A 20,397-nucleotide genomic window follows, 5' to 3' on the forward strand; every position below is an offset into this window, starting at 1 on the left:
CTGCCTTGGCTTTCCACAATGATAGACTGTCGCCTATAAGACAAATTCTTTCTTCCCAAGTTGCTTTTAGATATGGTGTTGTATTGTAACAACAGAAAGGTAACAAGAACATCCTCATGCTCAGTAAGTGTTACTGCTTTGAAAAATGTGTCTTCTGCTCATTAATAAGTTCTCATATGGGATCTTGAGTCTATACTTCCTCTTGAATGCCAGACTTTCAATCTAACTGCCCTCTCTTCATAGCTACTTGTCAATCAAAATAGTCATCTCAAAGTCATAATCTCTCTTCCTTCCAACCCAAAATTTACCTCGATTTTTCTCACCTCAGCGAGTGGCAGTTCCAGTCCTTCAGTTGCTTGGAACAAAAAACTGCAGTGACCCAAACCAGATTTTTATATTATCAGTTCTCCTTTTAAACACATTTCCATCAGTTACCTTTCAGGGTCTTCATTGCCACTATCCTGGGTCAAAAGCTATAAACTACACTTACCCTAAGAAGAATATACAGTTCTCTAACATTCTCCTCCACAAAAAACAAAGAAAATGAAATAATGAGTTAAATGTATCAAATTTATCTTGAAGAGAATGTATTCTTACCCTTTTTCCTAAACTGATTTGAGGTGGGAATGGATCTCACATTTTTACTTTTTGTATTGTCCTTTGAAGTTTTCTTTTCAAGAGCAGAAAATAACTGAAGTGACGAAGTGGGCTTGCCGTACCCTGAGCTCCGAGCTGACATGTACAGTCCACTCTGCGGCTTTCTCTTAAGCAAAGGAGGTGCACTTCTGGCCTTCTTGTATGGAACCTGTTTACCAGTTACAGGCCCCTCTTCCCCAGCACTGAGCTGAGTCCTGGAAGTCTGTATACAACAAGAACAAACTCTTTAGTATCAGAATGAAACACTACTGTTGCTGTTAATGAAAATTTAACACATGGCAAGACTGTGATTGGCAAATAATGAGGTTTGTGAAGTAACACAGTAACAATAAAATGATACAGCACATTGCCTTACTCCACAAAAATGAGATGCTTTATAGCAAATACAAAATTAGAAAGTAAAAATAGAATGCTGGAACCATGGAACTATAAAGCACAAAGACAAAAGCAGAGAAAGAAGGAACAATGACATGCATATTTTGTCACAGTTGCTAATCACAATCCTATAAAATGCCAACTCTCCTATGGTGCAGACTATGAGAAAGATGAGCTATGAGCAACGAAGTGATGAGACTATTTTCTGAAACTATCCAAGTCTTAATCTAGTTACTAAAAGGAAAGAGAAAGGAAAGAAAAGGCAAGAGGAAATGGTTATTGTGCTATGCTCATAGATCAGTGCCTAGCCCAACTGTGATCAGAGAGGTGTCATCCAGCAACCTATGGGAGCAGAGGGAGAGAGGGTTGCAGGGGCCACTGTCAAGAACACCACAAAGAAATGGCCCACAGAACCAACTAACTAGGGCTCAGAGAGACTGAAGAGACATTCAGGGAACCTGCATGGGTCTGACCTTGGTCCTCTGCATGTATGTTGTTGTTGTATAGCTAGGTGTTCTTGTGGGACTCTTAACAGCGAGATTAGGAATGTCTCTGACTCTTTTGTCTGCTTGTGGCACCCTTTTCCTCCTACTGGATTATCTTGTCCAGCCCCGATATGAATATTTGTGCCTAGATTTATTGTAACTTGTTATGCTGTGTCTGCTTGATATCCTTGGGATATCCTCCTCTTTTTCTGAAGAGAAATGGAGAAGGAGTGGATCTGAGGGAGAGAAGTAGGGGAGGGGCTTGGAAGAGTAGGGAGGGAAAACTGTAGCTGGGATGTAATGTATGAGAGAAGAGTAAAAGAAAATAAAAAGAAAGGGAATGCTATGGTGGTACTCCGAACTTGGAGACTGGAAGTTTTGGTAATAAGTGCTACCCACAGATGACATCATCGGCCCCACTAGCTTAAGCACATACTTCTTACCTGATTAGTTTTGTCATCCTGAGGTAATAGTGAAGGGTTAACAGTTGTTTTTTTCTTCAAAATCTCTAGGTACATTTTGTCCAAACGCTCTTCCATAGCAGTTGCTGCTGGACAGCCACCACCCATAATCTCACCCTCTGTCTTGTGTAAAGTCACATTCTCATCGTGTTTGTAGGGAAACTGGTTCACGTGAGTGGGGTCTTGAGACACAGTGTTTGTGTTCATTTTATGGAGTAAAGAGCTCACAGATTCCCCTTCCTTACTGTCAGCTGCTTTCTTAAGGCTACAGAACAAAGTAGAGCACAGTATGTAGCATAATTCCTCAAGTTCCTCAGTAGTATCCACCCACATTTGCACAGACACATGAGCTGTAACTATTTAAATGATGTTACAATGTTAAACACGTCAAACACTACACTACACTACACTACCAGTTAGCCTAGGACACCCACATGTTATCATGTAACTGCTTATACTTTTTCTGTTCATTTGAGGCAGGGTCGTATGTAGCCGAGGCTGGCTTCTAACTCACATTTTAGTAGAGGATGATCCTGAACTCCCGATCCTCCTGCCTCCAACTCTAAGTGCTGAGATTATAAGCATGCACAATTGTGCTTGACTAATTTCAGATAATTTTAATGCAGCAAATAATTTTTGCCCACAATTTCTTATTAAGTCAACATGCATTTGTTTTTGTTATGGTTTTTTCAACACAGGGTTTCTCTGTGTAACAGCCCTGGCTGTTCTAGAACTTGTTCTGTGGACCAGGCTGGCCTTGAACTCAGAGATCCACCTGCTTCTGCCTCCCTAGTTCTGGGATTACAGGCATACAGCAACATGTCTGGCTACATCATTTTTTTTTTTAATTAGGGAACTGTATCTCCAGGGAATGTCTTATATTTGGTTAAACACCAGTACACCATAAGAACTCTAAAAATATGAATATCTTATGATTTGTGATTGAAGAACAGTTTAAGAGGCTACCATTTTTATGCTATGCAGACAAGCTACTCAGTAAATGCTGGAAACTTCTAACCCAGTGGGAAGTACATCAGCTTCTTCTCTGTTCACAGCAGCAGCAGATACTGTCTAGATGCTAATCCAAGTGTTTCCTGTTCTTGCTGGGTACCAACTAAGCCACATTTCCCTGACATTAGTTCTTGCCATCATAATGTAAGCAATAGCATAGATGGGCTCTAAGTGCCAGGAAACCGATGGCAGAGGCTACAGAGTGGCGTTTTAGTGCAAAACACTTGCTAATCTGCCACTTCCAATTTCATATGAGCCTGACCACATGCCACACCTGGAACAGTAAGAGGAATAAGTGGCTGGAGAGGACATAATGACACTAAGTGCTGGCTGCTTTCAGCAAGATATTACAAGAAACTGGTTGAACTCGGGACAGAATGGCTCTTCTGGAGAACTGACAAGGAATACTTAGAAACTGAAAACCTATTGGCTTTACTCTTCACATCTAGACATCAGCAATAGGGCTCACTTTGGAAAGATGGTACGAGAAATAGAACTTCATTAAATTTCTCAATTGAAAGAACACTGAATGTTTCTCATAAGGGCTATAGATTGTGTTCATCACATGGGGTTACTGTTCCAGGAGTGTCAAGAACCAAACACCTCAAGTAGGTTTAACATTTTATCTAGCAAAGAAGTTTGAATCTAGTTGCTGGCACATGGAGCTGACTGGAGCCAAACAGACCAGAAGGCCGCTCGCTGGTCAATAATCTTGTTCAAAAGCAAATCAAATCAAAGCAGAACAACTCCCCAGAGCCAGAAAATGGGTGTATTAAAACTACCTGCAGGCAGGGAGTAGACTGAGAAAAAAGTGTGTCACCCAACACGGCATGCCCCCCTCACAAGACCCACTGTGGCTTGGCTGACGGTGATAACCTTAGATAAGTCCTTCAAGGAACAGGAGCAGCAGCTATCCAGGGCAGTATATTCATAAGTAGTTCTAATCTGGGCAATCCCATTATTTAAGGTTTTTACAAGGTCCTTCCGGTCTTTTTTAAGTGGCAATACTGACTGCTCTATTTCCCTCAGACTTTCCATTTATGAACACAGCCAGTTCCATTATTGTACACTGCCCACAGTAAAGAAGCACACTGACTTTCTATTCATTCATTTGCTGGTAGAGAATCACACCCAAACTGGAAAGGGCCAGGCTTCACTTAGATATTATGGCCTTTCAGATGGTGAGAGCTCTAAATAGGACTTTGTGTAAAGAAAAATGACAGCCATCGGCAATCTGGTTATTAAGAGGGTACTAATTAGACACTACCAAACTAATATGCTTTTCTTTCTAGGCACACAAGCAAATCACACTTTCCACCTTCCTTCAGTTGGTTTCCTAAGACTTAGTTCTGACTGACAGAATGAAAGCTAAAGTGACAGGCCACTTCTCTACTGGCTGGGTGACACTACAGCCTCAAAGCTACAGCTGATGACTGAAGCACTGGGCACTGAATGCCTACATAGAGCAGAGCCCATGCCAGCCTCACTGACCCATGTGTGAGTGAGAAATAATTGTCTGATGGTCTACTACTAGGACTTCAAGGACTATGTTATAGCAGTTTAAGTTGCTAAAGGTTTAAATGTGCTAACAATGGCATTATTGACACTCTGAAATGACTGTTCCTTGGATTATGTAAGTATATTTGTCTTCAGTTTTTTTTGTGCGTGTGTTTATTCTACAATTTTTCTTATGACATATGTATTTGACATAAAATTTACAATTTTAACCACTGTAAGTGTACATTTCAGTGATAAAATCTATTTATAATGTTGAACAAACTTTACTGCCATCTATCACCATACTGATTTTGTGAAACTGAAACTCTACAAGCATCAAAGAACACCCTCCCCGACAACCCCCACCAAGCAAGCCACTGACAATTCTATTGCTGCAGCTCCTACCTTTCTTCTTTTTATTCTATGATATTCTACTATTCCATGTAGTTCAAACATGCAGGAACATTTGGTGTTTGTCTCTGACTTACTTCCCTTAGCACAACATCTGTGGGCTGGATAGTTTCATATCAATCTGACACAACCTTCCTCTTCTGAGGAGAGAGCCTCAAATGAGAAAATGCCTCCATAAGATGGGGCTGCAGGTAATTCTGTAGGGTATTTTCTTAACTAATGATTGATAGGGGAGGGCCCAACCCATTGTGGGTGGGGCCATGTCTGGGCTGGTGGTTCTATAAAAAAGCAGGCTGAGCAAGCCATGTAAGTAGCACCCCTCCATGGCCTCTGTATTAGCTCATGCCTAGCTCAAGTTCCTGTCCTGCTTGAGTTCCTGTCCTGACTTCCTTCCATAATGAACAATGATGTGGAAGTGTAAGCCAAATAAACTTGTTCCTCCCCAAGTTGCTTTTGGTCATGATAAATATAAAAAAAGAGCAGAGGCTCACAGGTAGACACACGCTAGCCTGTATTTTTCATTAATCATTTACTAGGAATGGTTCCACAGAACAGATGGTTATAATTTCCGAGACAAAACAACTGAAACAGTAAACACGACTCAACTAAGTAACCATCCTGCACAGGGCATTGCTCAAACCTCATACCTGATGGGCGGCAAGTCAAAGCCACTGACCCCGTAGGAGTCTATCCTGATGGGTTTCATCAGCTCCTCTACTGTGGGCAGATCTAAAAGGAGAGAAAAGTTTGATTAGAAACCAAAACATTGCCTAAATTGCTTAAATTACACACGGAGTATCACAAAAATCAAAAATTTCTCTACTTCATACAGTTAACAAAATGGCATGCACAATAAATGAAGTTTGCATGACAAAATTGTACCAGGAACCCTTTCTTTGAATTTATAAAATACAACTCCATTATCTATACTCAGAACTCACACTTACACTTGTTATGTGATTTAGTTTTTAAATCTCAAAATACTAGTTTCTACTAAAAACCATTAATACCCATATACATGTACACCAAATTTGTTGCTCAATTTGGTTAAGGCACATTAGAAGGTGAGCTGTTTTCTGCGTTTAGCTCTAACTTTGGTGGGGTTTCATTTGATCATGCCCTTTATAGTCAAACACTGAGAAGTCATCACCACAGCAAACTGTATGCAAAATATACTTCAATGAACACTATTTAAGGAGGGTAAATAGTAGAGACATTCTGTCCATTCATTATCCACCCATCATCTTTCTGCTAAAGCTGTCAGCCTTTACCAGATTCTGTGGTAGAGATGTTCTTTGAAGACTCTTCATTTTCTTGAAGATGATCTTTTACTGAGCTCTTGGCATTTGCCACGGTGCTAGCCTCAATTCTTGGTTTGCCCGTGTCTCCCAGAGAATGAGCTATGTGACAGTAAGCCTGATGCAGGGCTTCTGTGTCACCACTGCTCTGTCCATAAGAAACACCTGTTGAAATAAATGTAATTCCTAGGCATCACAATGTGACAGGCACAGGAGGAAGATGAAACATAGTCTCTTAGGAATGGTGAATGGTGAACACAGCGCAAGACAACGGCAGTATTACAAAAGCAGAGTCTAGCAGGAACCTGGGTAGGCTATCAGTATGAAGTCATAGCAAGTCAAGGCAGTCCTAATGTGGTAACTGTCAACTCTGATTTTACCAGGCACTGCCTCCTCATGGTCTTTAACCAGCCTCTCGGTGCTGGGTAAAACTGTTCTCACACTTCCTAAATGGATACAAGGATGCTGTCCTTGCCTTACCACACCCATTCTCACTCTGCTATGTGGTAATGTCAGTCTGTAATGGTTCTATGACAAGCATGCTCCTCCGACTTTGCAAAGCACCAAGTGTTCTACCATCTTGTTGAAGCTGCTGTGACTGAAAGTTGTTTCTTGATGGCCAAGCCCAGTCATGTGTCCTTCTGAGCTTGTGAGACATCTGACATTATCCTCTACCTGGTCATTGTTTCTTTTATACCTTTTCTTCTCCTTGTAATTCCTGCCACTCTAGTCAGTGCTTTTTCATTTTTTATCAATGGCCCATCAAGTGGTTTACCTCCAGTACTCTTTTAAAACCCTCTGAATACTGTTTGGTGGTGCATGCCTTTATTTCCAGCACTTGGGAGGCAGAGGCAAGCGATCTCTTTGAGTTCAAGGCCAGCCTGATCTACAGAGTGAGTTTCAGGACAGGTTCCAAAGCTACAGAGAAACCCTGTCTCAAAAAACAAAACAAAAAAACCCAATAATAATAATAGTAATAAAATAAATCCAATTCTACTCTTTCTCCTCCCCTCCATCTTTGTTTTAAAATATTATCATTATAACTATTATTGGATGTATATGGTGTGCACATACAAATACAAATTATACAGTGGAAGTTAAAGGATAACACTGGAGTTGGTTCTGTCTACCTATGTTGGTTCTACAGATTGAGTCACCAGGCTTGCATGGCAAAGTACCTTTGCCCACTAAGCCATCTCTCTGACTCTTCCCTTTCTTTTTGGAGAAAGGGTCTCATGTAGTCCAGGCTGGCCTTGAGCTTGTTATACAGCTGAAGATGACTCTGAACTTCTGATCAAGTGTTAGAATTAAAGGAATGAACCATCACACTTGTCTTACAAAGTACTGGAGACTGAACTCAGGGCCTTGTGAATATCAAACAAGCATGCTAACAAGCCAAACTGTATATGTACCCCCAGCTAATTTCATCTAGCCCCTTAATCTTATCTATAGGCCTGCTTCAGTATTTTCAAATCTACATTTGTGTCATCACTTTTCTGAACACAAACTCTCTAAAAGACATCTGCATTGTCTTGTAAAGTCAATCAGACAATACACTTCCAACTAAATTCGTTATATTCCTCACCAGTATTTCCTATTCTTAGCTAATGGTACCATTATTTATTTACTCAGTCACCCAGAACAGAAAGCTTGATGTTACCTCTTATTCTTCCTGCCCTAATACCTTCCTCTCAACAGCTGACTATTTGGGGAAAACTAATGAGAATAATGACCAAATACTTTTATGAACATTTTCTTAATATTTTACAGTTTTAACTATGGATTTTCAAAACTAAAGAATAAGCCACAGAATGGGAAAAATATAGAGTGGTCAGTCTCCTCTTTTGACATCTATGATTAACACTTAAAATAAAACGGTTCACAAACACCCACACAAAAAGCTTAGCCAGGTGTTGGTGGCACACACCTTTAATTCTGGTACTTGGGAGGCAGAGGCAGGTGGATCTCTGTGATTTCTAGGCCAGTCTGGCCTACAGAGTGAGTTCCAGGACATCCAAAGCAACACACAGAGAAACCCTGTCCCAAAACAAAACAAAATAAAAAACCACAAACCAAACAAAAATCAAACAACTCCCCCTCAATGGCTTATATAACCTCATGTTCTATACACAACAGAAACTATACAGAGCACAGCTTGTAAGGGATTTTTTTCCCATACTCAATGTTGTTATGGGATATTTTGATTGCACTCTCACACTCCAGAGACTGCCAATGAAGTTTACCTTAAATCAAAAGGTGGAGCTAGCTACTATCTGATCAAAATTAGTCATAGAGGTTTTGGAGGAGCCAGGACAGATAGATACAGGAAGTAGTAGAGAGGGGCTTAGAAAGATTCTCTGATTATTGGATTAAGGAGAGGGAGAGAGAGAGAAGAAGGGAGAGGGTTGGATGGAGGGAAGTCACTGGTCGCTTCTCCACTGCTTCTCTGATCAATCAGGTTTTTACCCTGATAGTTGACTCCCAGGCTTTTATTGATTAAAAAAAATAATTAGATAAATGCTTCAAAATGCAGGAGGAGATGAGTGTCATGGAGGTATCTGTAGTGATGCCCTACAGCGAGGCTTCTTTCTAACGCTCCAGGTCACCAAGACTATTTGGAACACATATAGTAAAGAATAAACATCTTAAAGAGACAAAAGTCTACAAGTGGAGGACACTACTAGAGCAGAGTCTCCTCCTACAGTCAAAGAGCAGGGTTCTTTGAAGATGATCGGAGGGAAAGGTCTGTTCCGCTGTCTTTTATGTAGCAGAGAAGCTGCCCCCACCCCCCCTACAGTCACACCCACTAGGGAACAACTCAGGAAATAATTGTTATAAAAAAAAGAAAGGGTATAAAGCACTTCCTTTTTTTCTATAAAAACAGGAGGTTACTGAGTGAGCTGCTGAATACACTACAGAATAACCTGAACACTGAGAGGATGGCCCAGCAGCACTCAACATATATGCCCAGTTTAGTATGTGTAACCTGCCAGAAGGGGAGCAGTGGTTCTCAACCTCTGCTTTAAGACCCCTCTAGGGTCGAACCACCTGTTCACAGGGGTCATATATGGAATATCCTGCATATCAGATATTTACATTACAATTAACAACAGTAGCAAAATTAGAGTTATGAAGTGGCAACAAAATAATTTTATGGATGGGGGTCACCACGACATGAGGAGCTATGTTAAAGGGTCACAGCATTGGGAAGGTTGAGAACCACTGTCTTAGATCAGCGAAGAACTACATGTGTGGAAAATGAAATGACTAAATGTTAGGAACTAGAGATACCAAGTAAAGCTGTTGGAAATGGAACAGGGAAAGGTCCTTTGTCAATTCAAAGCACATTAAAAGCCATCCCACAATCATGCAAATGACCTTTCTTCATGAATGTTATGTAAGTCAGAAGGCTTAGTTCTCTGCCTTACACTGAAAAGGCAAGGATTCCATGTAGTTACTTCATACAAGTCCAAAGCTTCCTATGCTTTCAACTATAGAAAGTCATCAACTGTCACTTTCAGAGAAAAGGCCTCACCTCACAGGATAACTATTCCAGCTATGCATCCATGACACAATAATGTGACTCTGTTTGGTGTGAATGAAATGAGTGAAAACAATCCAGCCTTATATTAGGGAAACCTCACTTTCATATTTACTAACATACAGCCTAGCACAAAGAATTTCATGATGCTAATAAAAGATCCCTTTGAATTACTTTTAATTTAAAAGTAATTTATGTATTATGTGTGTGTGTGTGTGTGTGTGTGTGTGTGTGTGTGTGTGTGTGTGTGTGTGTGTGTGTATGTGTGTGTATTTGTGTCAGGTGTATGCCACAGCTTGTATATAGAGGTCAAAGGACAACTCTATGGAGTCAGTTACCTCCTTTCACATTTACATGGATTCTGAGGATCGAACCCAGGTTTTCAAGTTTGCACAGCAAGAACTTTTACCTCTGGGCCATCTCACTGAGCCATGATCTCCCATTTTTAACAATGCACTATGCTGTATCCTCATTAGCTGACCCTTACAAGGCCTCATTTTAAAGACGAGGAAATAGGATAAAGTCATTAGTTGTCACAGAGCACATAAGCAGAGCTGGGAACATGAACACAAGTCTATGTAACAAAGTCACACTGCACGGCCAGTAAACGACTAAAAGAATCACTTTTAGAATAAAAAACATTTAAACAGGAAATGACAGATGTATTATTACTTTGAGTAATGTACTTTTGGTTTCTGAGTTTTTTTTTTTTTTTTTTTTTTTTTTTTTTTTATAGCCCATGGCAGTGGTTTTCCTAATGCTTTATAACATCAGTGTTCCAGAGACAATCGTAAATCCCACAGATGTTTGGTTGAAATTCTGCTTTGAAACTTAAAATTGTAATAAAGGCCAATTTGCACAATCAAGTGAGCCACTTCCATAATTCTGCAGTACTCTGCAGAAATCATGTAATAACGTCTGCCTTCTTCACTTGTTCCATGAACATCTTAACACTCTTCTGATGATGCCCCCCCCCACCCAACACAAACCTAGAGTATGCTGGACCAGAAAAGCTGTAGTTCTACCCTCATCTGTTAAAAGTGTTCATGACTGCTTACCAAAAATTTCAAGGAGACAGACTGTGCTAGCATGGAGGTAAGACTATGAGATGTGCTCTGCAAACATGTCATCATGGTAGACACTCGGGTGTGTGTACCAGAACTATGTCTTGATGAAATGTCTATCTTTGAAGTATTTTTTTCTATTGTTTTGAGAGCTGGTCTTTTTAAAATTAAAAAAAAAATTACTATTTGTGTGTATGTGTACATGCCATGGTGCATGTGAGGTCAGAGGACAATCTGCTTGTGTCGTTCCCACTCCCCTTTCTATCGTGTGGGTCTGGGGATTGAACTCAGGTAGTTAGCAGCAAATACCCTTTGGCAGCAAATACCCTTATTTGCCAGCTCAAAGATGGGGTCTTGTTATATAGCCCAGGTTGACCTTAAATTTGCCATCCTCCAGCCTATTGAATGCTGGGATTACAAGCATGTAGCACCACACCCAGAAATTTTTTATTTTCCATTTGAAGAGGAAAACTACATGAAACAAGTCTAGACAGTAATGATCCTTGGATGATGTTGAACAAGATAATGTAGTTTAAGCCTTCCTTTTTGATTTAGATGCTGATTACATGGGCATGTTTGGTGTTTAAAAATTCATCAAGCCAGGCACCAATGAGATGGCTCAGTGGGTGAAAGCTTTGTTATACAGGCATTAATATCTGAGTTTGATCCTCAGAACCTACAGTGGAAGAGGTTGAACTTCTGAAAGTTGAACTATGACAACATGTGTGCCATGTCATTCATGCCCCAGGAGATCCACATCATATACACATACACACAATACAAAAATAAGTAAAGAAAAAGTGCAATGATCTACACACCAAGACACGGGAGCTTTTCTGCAACAAGAAAACAATTAGTATAAATAAATACAAGATGCTTAGAGTGGGTTTGTGATTTCTACTGTTTTTATCCAAGTGTCTCAGTTTACCTGACCAATATTAATGGGTACTCTGAACTCCCAAAGCAAGACAGTTAAGGATGTTCCTATTGGCAATTATCCATGTGGGAAATCAAGAATATAATATATTCTACATCAAAACAAAATATGCTGCCTGGCACAATCCTTATTTCTTGGAAGATCCAATTGGCAATGATGGTTCTATTGCTTTACAGTTTGAAAGGGCATTATCATAAAATTGTTACAAGCTCTAAGGAAAATAGTTCAGAATTAAGGGTGTGATCTAGCCTCTACCTAAGGAGGGAGCTACGTTAAACACAGCAGAGACCCATGTCCATTTCACCTACACATGGTGAACTGAACAGAAAACTGTGGATAGGCACAACTACTTAATCCTCACCTACAATGCTCCCCTTGTATTGACAGCCTATTCAACCTATGAGATTAAATGTCTTTAATAGTTATTTCATGGATTTTTTTTTTCTACAAATGAAGCCAGTTAGCCACAGAGCATTCTATAGTTAGAGAAAAGTCAAGTTTTCAAATACATTACCTGTCCCTGTTAGTTCACCACCAGTCACTTCGGGGAGGGCCTTTGCTTCAGGGGTTGCTTTACTTTGATCAGCCAGGTTGACATCCTCAACAGAGTCTAAAGAATCGAGCAGCACAACTGCAGGAACATGAACAGCACAGAAGGAGTGTAGGAAACTGTGTGACTCTGGACCAATAAAATTAGGCACAAGCAATGCTAAGAGGTAAACATTTACATATGAGTGTTGTTAGTGTACAATCAGATGTGCGTTACCACATGCATGATTTTAATGTACGTACAAGGTAACAGGCAAACATAAATGTGTATATGTACCTATACATTTATTTAGAAGGTAAAATGCCTCAGAAAAATGGAAGAGGAAATATTTCAAATGTAACAGGATGGGGTCAAGATAGGCATAAAGGACAAATGACTGGGCAAAGTTCTGAATTTTAATTCCTTAGAGAGACATTCAAAATAAAGACATTTTATTCAAAATTATTTAGATAAGATTTTTAAACAGTCTAAATTACTTGCCAATTAATATTTACCATTAGCCAGCATGCCAGTTTTCTCTTCCTCCTAAGTTAAAAGAAAAAATTACATGTTTTGAAAGCAAAATTATATAAAATAACCACAGTTCTGAGAAGCAGGAGCTACGAGAAGATCAGGAGCCATGTTTTCTAGGTTCCTTCACCTACACTTGTCTGAGCCCCAGCTGTGCAGAACTTGTACCTGTCTCTTCTAAACCTGGGCAATTACCAAAACTATTTTAGGCCTTAAGAAGCTTTGCCTAAAGTACCTAGAGGCCACCAGCTCATCTACTGTGCTGTCTCTTTTTAAAAATTCAGTCTTTTTTTTTTTAAATATCAAAGTAACAGGGCTATGTGACACAATTACATAGTCTACAATTATAACATTATCAATCAATTAATTGTTCAAAAAATAATTACCAAATATACATCCAATTCCACATTTTCTCTACCATTTGAAGGATATAACTACAGTACAGACAGGCATGCAACCAATGACAGGAGAGATGCAGGTCTTCAATACTAAGGTTTTAAGGAGCACCATCCTTGACTCCCTTCTTGGCTAGGCCAAGTGCAGGGTCTCCTACAGTAACAAGTTTAGTTTTTTATTATTTTGATTCTTACTCAGCTCTTCTGGGAGAGCTCCACATTATTATGCAGAGCACACCTTCTTGATGAACAGTAATATCATGCTCTTTATTAATTTTCATTAAATATTGGGATCACCAAATTTCAAACATAAATACCATGAGTTTCTAAAGATGTCATGAGGACACATTAATTTTTGCATTAATTTAAAAATTAAGTTGCTTCTTGCAGTCTGAGTAACATATATATATTTATATATGTGTGTGTGTGTGTGTGTGTGTGTGTGTGTGTGTGTACTCAAGGAAATGTATTAAATAATTTAAAAAAAACAAAGCATTTATGTATAACCTCAAATTGCTTCTATTTAGAGAAACTATGGTTTTATATAAGCTTTAAACATCTTGTCCTAACAGTCCCCCCTCAAAACTGTCCAGCTCATGACCAAAATAATAAATAGTAATGATCCCATTAACTACTATTACATAGCTTAAATGACAGTAGTACACAGGTATTGGTATTATTTAATGGTAGCCCTAAGTACACACTGGGAAGAACTGAGGGATGACAGGATTACAGAGCAGCAGACTGGATGTGAACGGAGCAGTGTGATTCCTTATCGTAAGCACATGAGTTCCAGATACAAACTCTGCTACTCTTAGCAATCCTGCTATTTACTGCTTCCACAAGGTCAAGTCTTACAATGATGCCAGTCCATAGCCCAACTGAAAAGTAGCAACAACATTTAATTGTATTCAATTGCTAATGCTTACTTAAGGAAATTATACAGCAAAGGCCATCCTACATAGAAGCATCAACTATGATGACTGTTTAATTTCCACGAACACCCTGAGACTTTGCGTTAACAATGAGCAGGGCTATGGAGAACTCTGTACCTTAAGTTTTCACATGGCGAGTTAGTGAAGTGGCCAGAAGCAGTTGAAGGACAACGGATATATACCTGTGCGGGTACATGCGCTCTTCCTGACTCAGAGTTTTCTGCGGGATGGGTCTCTTCCTTTTCAGTAATCAAAGGCGCATCGACATCCTCTGCATCTTCAAAATCATCACTGTATGTTTCTGAAGGAAGTTATTGTTAGAAACAGAAGGATCACATTGTCAAAGTGAAATATCAAGAAAGGAGTACTGGCTTAGAAAGAAGATGTTTGTGAACAACCCACTTAGGTATTAGCATGATGGTACTTCTCAGATCTTTTCCCTTCCCTTCCCTTCCCTTCCCTTCCCTTAGCTGCTACTGCTTCTTTCTTCTCCCGTCTCCTCTCCCTCCCCCTCCTCCTTGAGACCATCTCGGGTTTATTTTATTTTCCATACTTTGACATGTCCCTTACATAAAAACTGACCCTATATGACTTCTGCTGTTCTTCATTCCTGGACAATTCTTGGTGTGAAGCTCCTAGACTCTATATATCTTAGTGTCTTTGCAGGGGGAGAAAAAGGCATCTTCCAGTTAACTGATCTCATCAGTCTACTCATGGGGCAGGTGGGGCAGGAGTGATACAGTCAACATCTCTTTCATCAATTTTTAAGGTGTTTATTATTTTTCAATCAAGAGACTGACTGAGATCAGTGGGCTAAAGGAGAGGAACCCTTCTTCAGAATGCAAAGGGGTGCAGTGTGGGTATACAGAGATAGTATGTAGAAGTAGTGCTTAACAGTATGACCTGGAACAGAGGCCTAGATCTTTACCCCTCTACTTCCAGCTTCAGAATGATGGTCCATCACAAAACCCCTGGTCTTACTTTTCTCCCCTGTAGAGATGGCAACAGCACTTATTTCAATGAACACTGAGATCTGAGAACTAAACAGTATTTAAGGGGTACTTCATATATAACATGGACAATCTAAGGGCCAAATATGATGTGTAATAGTACTGATTGGCACTATTATAGCTAGTTTTGCTTAATCTACATTAAAAGTTAAAGAAGCCACAAATCACTTTTTTTATTTCTTTTTTCTCTTTGCAGTACGGAAATGAACCTGGACATGCCAAGCAAAGTACTCACTCAGCCCCTCCTTCTAAATTGGGAAAATTGCTAATGTACATTATTCCAAACTACACTTTAATGTTTTCATTTAGTAACTGAACAAATTATAGGAAAATATTACCATATAACATATAAATGACCAGGCTTTTTCCTAGGAATCTGTCATGAATAGAGTTGGTGTGAAATAAGAAGGAAATGTCACTAGTAAGTGACACAGAAATGAAAGGAAACAGCACAGGGAAGGAAAACAACATGACAGAGATTTCAGAAATATCAAGGTGAATTAAGCTGACATAAAAATGAAGAGGCAAACCAAAGAGGTGGTCATTTCTGAGAACCATCTGGGTCAGTACCCAGTGTCGCCAACACAGCTACACTGAGAGTGCTGACCTGTTGTATATTACACATTCAAAATATCCTCCATGCTTAACTTCAAAATTATAATTTTCAAAACAAGAATGTGTTCATTAAAATTCAGATAAAGTAAACCATAGACAATTAAAGTCTAAATGCTCATTTGCCATCCTTTATTGGCAAATTTATCTGTAAACTCTGAGTACAATGCAATCTGAAAATTCTCCTCTGTCATGCCAGAATTGAAGGAACTGAATTTAAATTCCATTGTGAACAATCAGACAAAATTGGCAGTGCAATGCCAGAGGAGCTGCAGTCAGCAATGGTATTTTTGGAGTATAGCTCACTAGTTAGCACAGCTAGATGAAGACACCCCCCACCCACAAGAGGCAAAGACCTGGGGAGCGGTCTCCAGAATGCCTTGCTTCTACTTTGCCTTCTCCTGCTTGCTGCTATCGTGTTCTTACTGTATTTGGCATGGTGTGATTATTATGTGAAAGAATCCCACTGTATCTAGTCTAGTGTGATTGTTTCATGGGAAAATTCCCACTCTTCACTGGGCAGTTTACACGCAAATCATAACGAACATGATATTTATAGAGCAATAACACTTAGAGATGTGAGATGTGCTGAGGCTGGAAAATGAAAACAAGTTAGTTTCATGCATTATAGACACATGAATTCTGCCTGTGGAAAAATAGGCTGATAACAAAAGAAGGTAATTAATTATGTCCCTACACCCAAGGTTAGGTCTGAGTTCCATGGTCATGTAGCTTACAGAATTAATCTCAGGTTTTGGTGTGCACCTTACAAAAACAAAGTTGTGAAAGGAAATTAAATGACCCCACTGTGTGTAAGGAAAAAAAGAAAAATAGATTGTTAGCTAGACCACTTGAGTAAGTTTTGTATTGTAGAAATAGGACCGAAATTGGCTACCCTGAAACCACACACAAAGGTACAAAGGAACTGGCTGAAATACACTTGCCTTGCTTAAAACTGTGTTAATCAACAATAATAAAACAATCATTGTTTTGAAGTGAAGGTATTATAGTGGGAAAATGAACACATAGAAAAATGTGTAACTACACATGGGCTTCTAAGAGAAATATGTAACTTGTGACCATAATGTGGTTTCCTCCTATGTAAAGATTTTAATTTGTTTTTGGAAAATCTGTAACTTGCAGTTGTGAGGTGACTTCTTTCTTGCATAGAGATTTTTGTCTTAGATAGTATAAAAGAGTTAGGAGAAAGTGAAGATAAGAAAAGCATTAAGTTTCCCTCCTCAGAGAAGTCTTCTCTGTGTTTATATCGCCGAGAGCTCCACATCTCCTCTCCCGTGTCTGTGGCCTGTTGGAGCTGAACTCCGCACAAAATATAGAAAGTAATTGTTTTTAGACTCCCAATAACTGGCAGGGAAAAAGGTAATTCCAAAGAAATGTAAACAAATGAGATATGAGCTCCATAATCACTGAAGGTGAATACATTTTTGGAGTATGGGGGAAGGTGCGTCAGTTTCAATGAGTTCTGAGAGGCCAAGATATGCAGAAGTTGCGGGGCAGTAATGAGGTATGGGCACATACAGGCAGAAAGAGCTCCAGAAGAAATCTGCATGGGTCCCTGGGGATGAGGGTCCTTCTGAGTTATTAGTAAATACTAAACCCTTAATGTGAAGGTTGTGTTGAGAACTGGGTAACTATAGCTTGGACAGTCCCCTCTGGTGACACAGGCAGGGAGAATTTTTATCCCCAGCCCCTGTGAGTGGAAAGCCCTCAGTGATCACCGTGGAATATTACAAGAAACCTCAGGAGGGAATGCCCCAGGATAGCAGACGAGTGATACCCACAGTGGCTGTTCCAGACACCCCTAAGTGAAAGAGAAGTGCCTCAGGCTGATCAAGTTGCAGGACTGACTGTCTACCAGAACAGACATTTTTTAAAGAAGAAAATGAAATCAAAGAAGAGAGAAAGTACTGTTTCCTGGACCACACACTGGAGATCTTAGTTTTGCCTTTGGATTCCCCACCATCTTCACACAAAACTTTCCCACTAGCTTCGACATGTGAGGCAGCAGTTCCCCTTAGTAATTCCTTAGTTCCTGAGATAATACCACACCGTACACTCTGCACTGTACACTCTGCTGCTCGAAGCACTTTCTAAGACAATGTGGTTTCACCTTTTCAGGACTGTTCTTATCAATGGCTGTACTGTACGCTGCATTATCTTTTCAGTAAGGTTACCTGGCAGTCCCTCATGCTCTGACTCACTCTCATGTCCATCTTCAGCTGGTTCTGTGTTAGCCAGATAGCTGGAAAAACATTTAACATGCAACACCACAGGTTAATGTATATCCAGGCAATTTATGCTGCATTATTTGCTTCAAATTTCCTAAAATTATGTTTTCTCAAGTGCCATTGTTCTACCAAATTTTTACCAAATCTAAAAATTAGGGTGATAGAAGGAAAATGTTTTGAAAACAAAAGATCCTTAAAGCCCCAAACTAACTTGAGGCTGAACAAACAGTCAAAAGAAATGCCATTTTTCTTAGCTACAAACACAATTTTCTATGTATGTGCTTTAATATGAACACACAGCATCCCGTGAGCCAGGCACCTCTTCTTCACTAGAGATTAGGAATTATAAGCTATGAGGAGGATTGAGCAAACTTTACAGGAAAGCCAAAACAACAACAAAACCCCACAAAATGAGATTAGCATTTATATGTCAATAAGCAATGTAACTCTTAATGGAAACTGAAAAGGGAGGGGCCTGCAGTGGTTTGGATGATAATGGTCCCTCTAGGTTCAGATATTTGAACACCTGTTCCTCAGTTGGTGGAACTGCTTGGGAAATATCAGAAAACATGTGGCCATGTTGGAAAAGATAAGTTTGAAAAGTTGAAAAAGTGTAAGTAGGGTGGTCATTAAGGTTTCAAAATCCCAGCATTTACAGTTAGCTTTCCCTGCCTGATACCTGTAGATCTAGATGTGAGCTTTTAGGTATCCTGCTGCCTGTTGCCAGGCCTTTACTCCACCATCATGGACTCTAACCTCTGAAATATTAAGCCCATGTAAACTCTTGCTTTTATAAGTTACCTTGGTCGTGGTTTTTCATCATAGCAATAGAAAAGTAACTAGAATAGGGCCTTAAGCCAGGTATTGGTATAGTTGTGAGAAATAAAATCCATTGTTTCTGACTGAAGACTCTTGTTAACCATCACTATCTACAATGCTGGAAGTACACTATAGCCTCAGAACCCCACAGCCCATGAAAGTCCAGGTACTACTTCATCTGCTGAGACTCGGCTCTAGTTATCCATATGCCATGATTCTCCCAACTCTTCCATTCTACTTTTGTGTTCTTAAGATCCTAGACAAGAACACAACCTGATTTTCATTTATGAGAAGAAAAACAGCTATTTGGATAACTAAATTAAAGAAATTTAAGACCTTAAAAAAGACTAGAGAATGGCAATGGTCTACTCTGCTCTAGAGAGTGGCCAGCTCAGTCAACTGGAATTTCTAGATAAATGAGGTCTCTGATAACCAACAGTCACCATGCACAAAGGTAAGACACAAACCAAACTTGTCTTTGCTTCTTTAAAAAAAAAAAAAATGGATGGGATCTGTTACATGTTTATCTACATGGATTCATACACACATAGAAGTATTGAAAAGTAAAAAAAAAATAATGTTTTTTATTGTACTTACCTATGTAAAGCTCTGAATTGTGTGGAGTCATCAGAATCCAGTTCTTGATTTAATTTGGAATAATCAATAGAAGATGTCAAGCCTTTTTCAAGTCTGGCAAAGAACTGCTCTTTTTCTTCTTGTTCTTCTAGTGTGTCCAAGCCCAACCCCAGGGTACTATGATGGAGCTCAGAAAGGACTAATTCTACATAGAAATAAATAAACATATTTTGTTAACATGTACAACTTTGATAAAATTAAGCAATGCTTCTGTTGATGTTGTGTAGGAACCCCCACCCATCAAGCAGATCTACAAAAGGCTGGAAGGTGGATGTTGTCTCTGAATTGCGATTCTGATTCTCTGGGGAGATACACTATCTGTCTGTATGATCTGCGATGGAAGCTGTGCAGTAGCTGGGTCCACTGCTACAAAAGTCTCTCAAGAACAGTAGCTGTGACTTCCCGACTCACATCCCCTTCTCACCATTGGCTTCTAAGCTGTCAACACTTAAGATGGAGGTTCCACTGCTCTTAAGAAATTGAGCTTTTTCAGCAGACTCCTCTTCTGTGTCCATAATGGGCTGAGAAGTCTTCTTTGTCTTCAAATAGCTCACATTTGTTCTAAGCAGTTCTAGGAACAAGTCTTTATGAGTTGGTATTCATATTTATATTCAGGTAGTCATATTCAGGGAGGATATGAACCAGCACACAAAACTCAAGACAGGGAGAGTAGGTTCAAGGACAAATACAAGGGCTAGACAAATTTCTTGTAAATATCATTTTAAAAAAACACCAGAACATCTCTGAAGTCATCATTTCTCAAACACTGGGAAAGTTTCACACCAGGGTATGTGTAATATTTTTGGAGAGGCGAGGCTATCATAGTCTCTAACAACATTTTTGAGTGTCCCATTTTCTCTGAAACTAAATTATAATGGAGACACTAAATGTATTTCATGATGGATTTGTGTCATAGCCTCTGCTATCAACCTGACAAAAAGCCT

General features: G+C 39.5%; 1 protein-coding gene across 4 annotated transcripts in view; it reads right to left on the reverse strand.

Annotated features, from left to right (window-relative positions):
• The window catches only part of Cep162 (centrosomal protein 162), a 62,932-nt gene that overhangs the window by 34,136 nt on the left and 8,399 nt on the right, over positions 1-20,397 (reverse strand). For 2 of the 4 annotated variants that reach the window (XM_027410993.2, XM_027410995.2), the window contains exons 4-13: positions 19,878-20,036; positions 19,415-19,598; positions 17,945-18,012; positions 14,310-14,428; positions 12,782-12,812; positions 12,252-12,368; positions 6,169-6,360; positions 5,545-5,626; positions 1,961-2,243; positions 598-859 (exon numbers count right to left, since the gene is read on the reverse strand). In XM_027410993.2, coding sequence (XP_027266794.1) covers positions 598-859; positions 1,961-2,243; positions 5,545-5,626; positions 6,169-6,360; positions 12,252-12,368; positions 12,782-12,812; positions 14,310-14,428; positions 17,945-18,012; positions 19,415-19,598; positions 19,878-20,036 — 1,497 coding nt within the window. The remainder of the gene's footprint in view (positions 1-597; positions 860-1,960; positions 2,244-5,544; positions 5,627-6,168; positions 6,361-12,251; positions 12,369-12,781; positions 12,813-14,309; positions 14,429-17,944; positions 18,013-19,414; positions 19,599-19,877; positions 20,037-20,397) is intronic. The other 2 variants (XM_027410994.2, XM_035443864.1) reach the window with 2 other exon arrangements.

Source organism: Cricetulus griseus, chromosome 4, assembly GCF_003668045.3.
Source record: "Cricetulus griseus strain 17A/GY chromosome 4, alternate assembly CriGri-PICRH-1.0, whole genome shotgun sequence".
Lineage (NCBI taxonomy): Eukaryota > Metazoa > Chordata > Mammalia > Rodentia > Cricetidae > Cricetulus > Cricetulus griseus.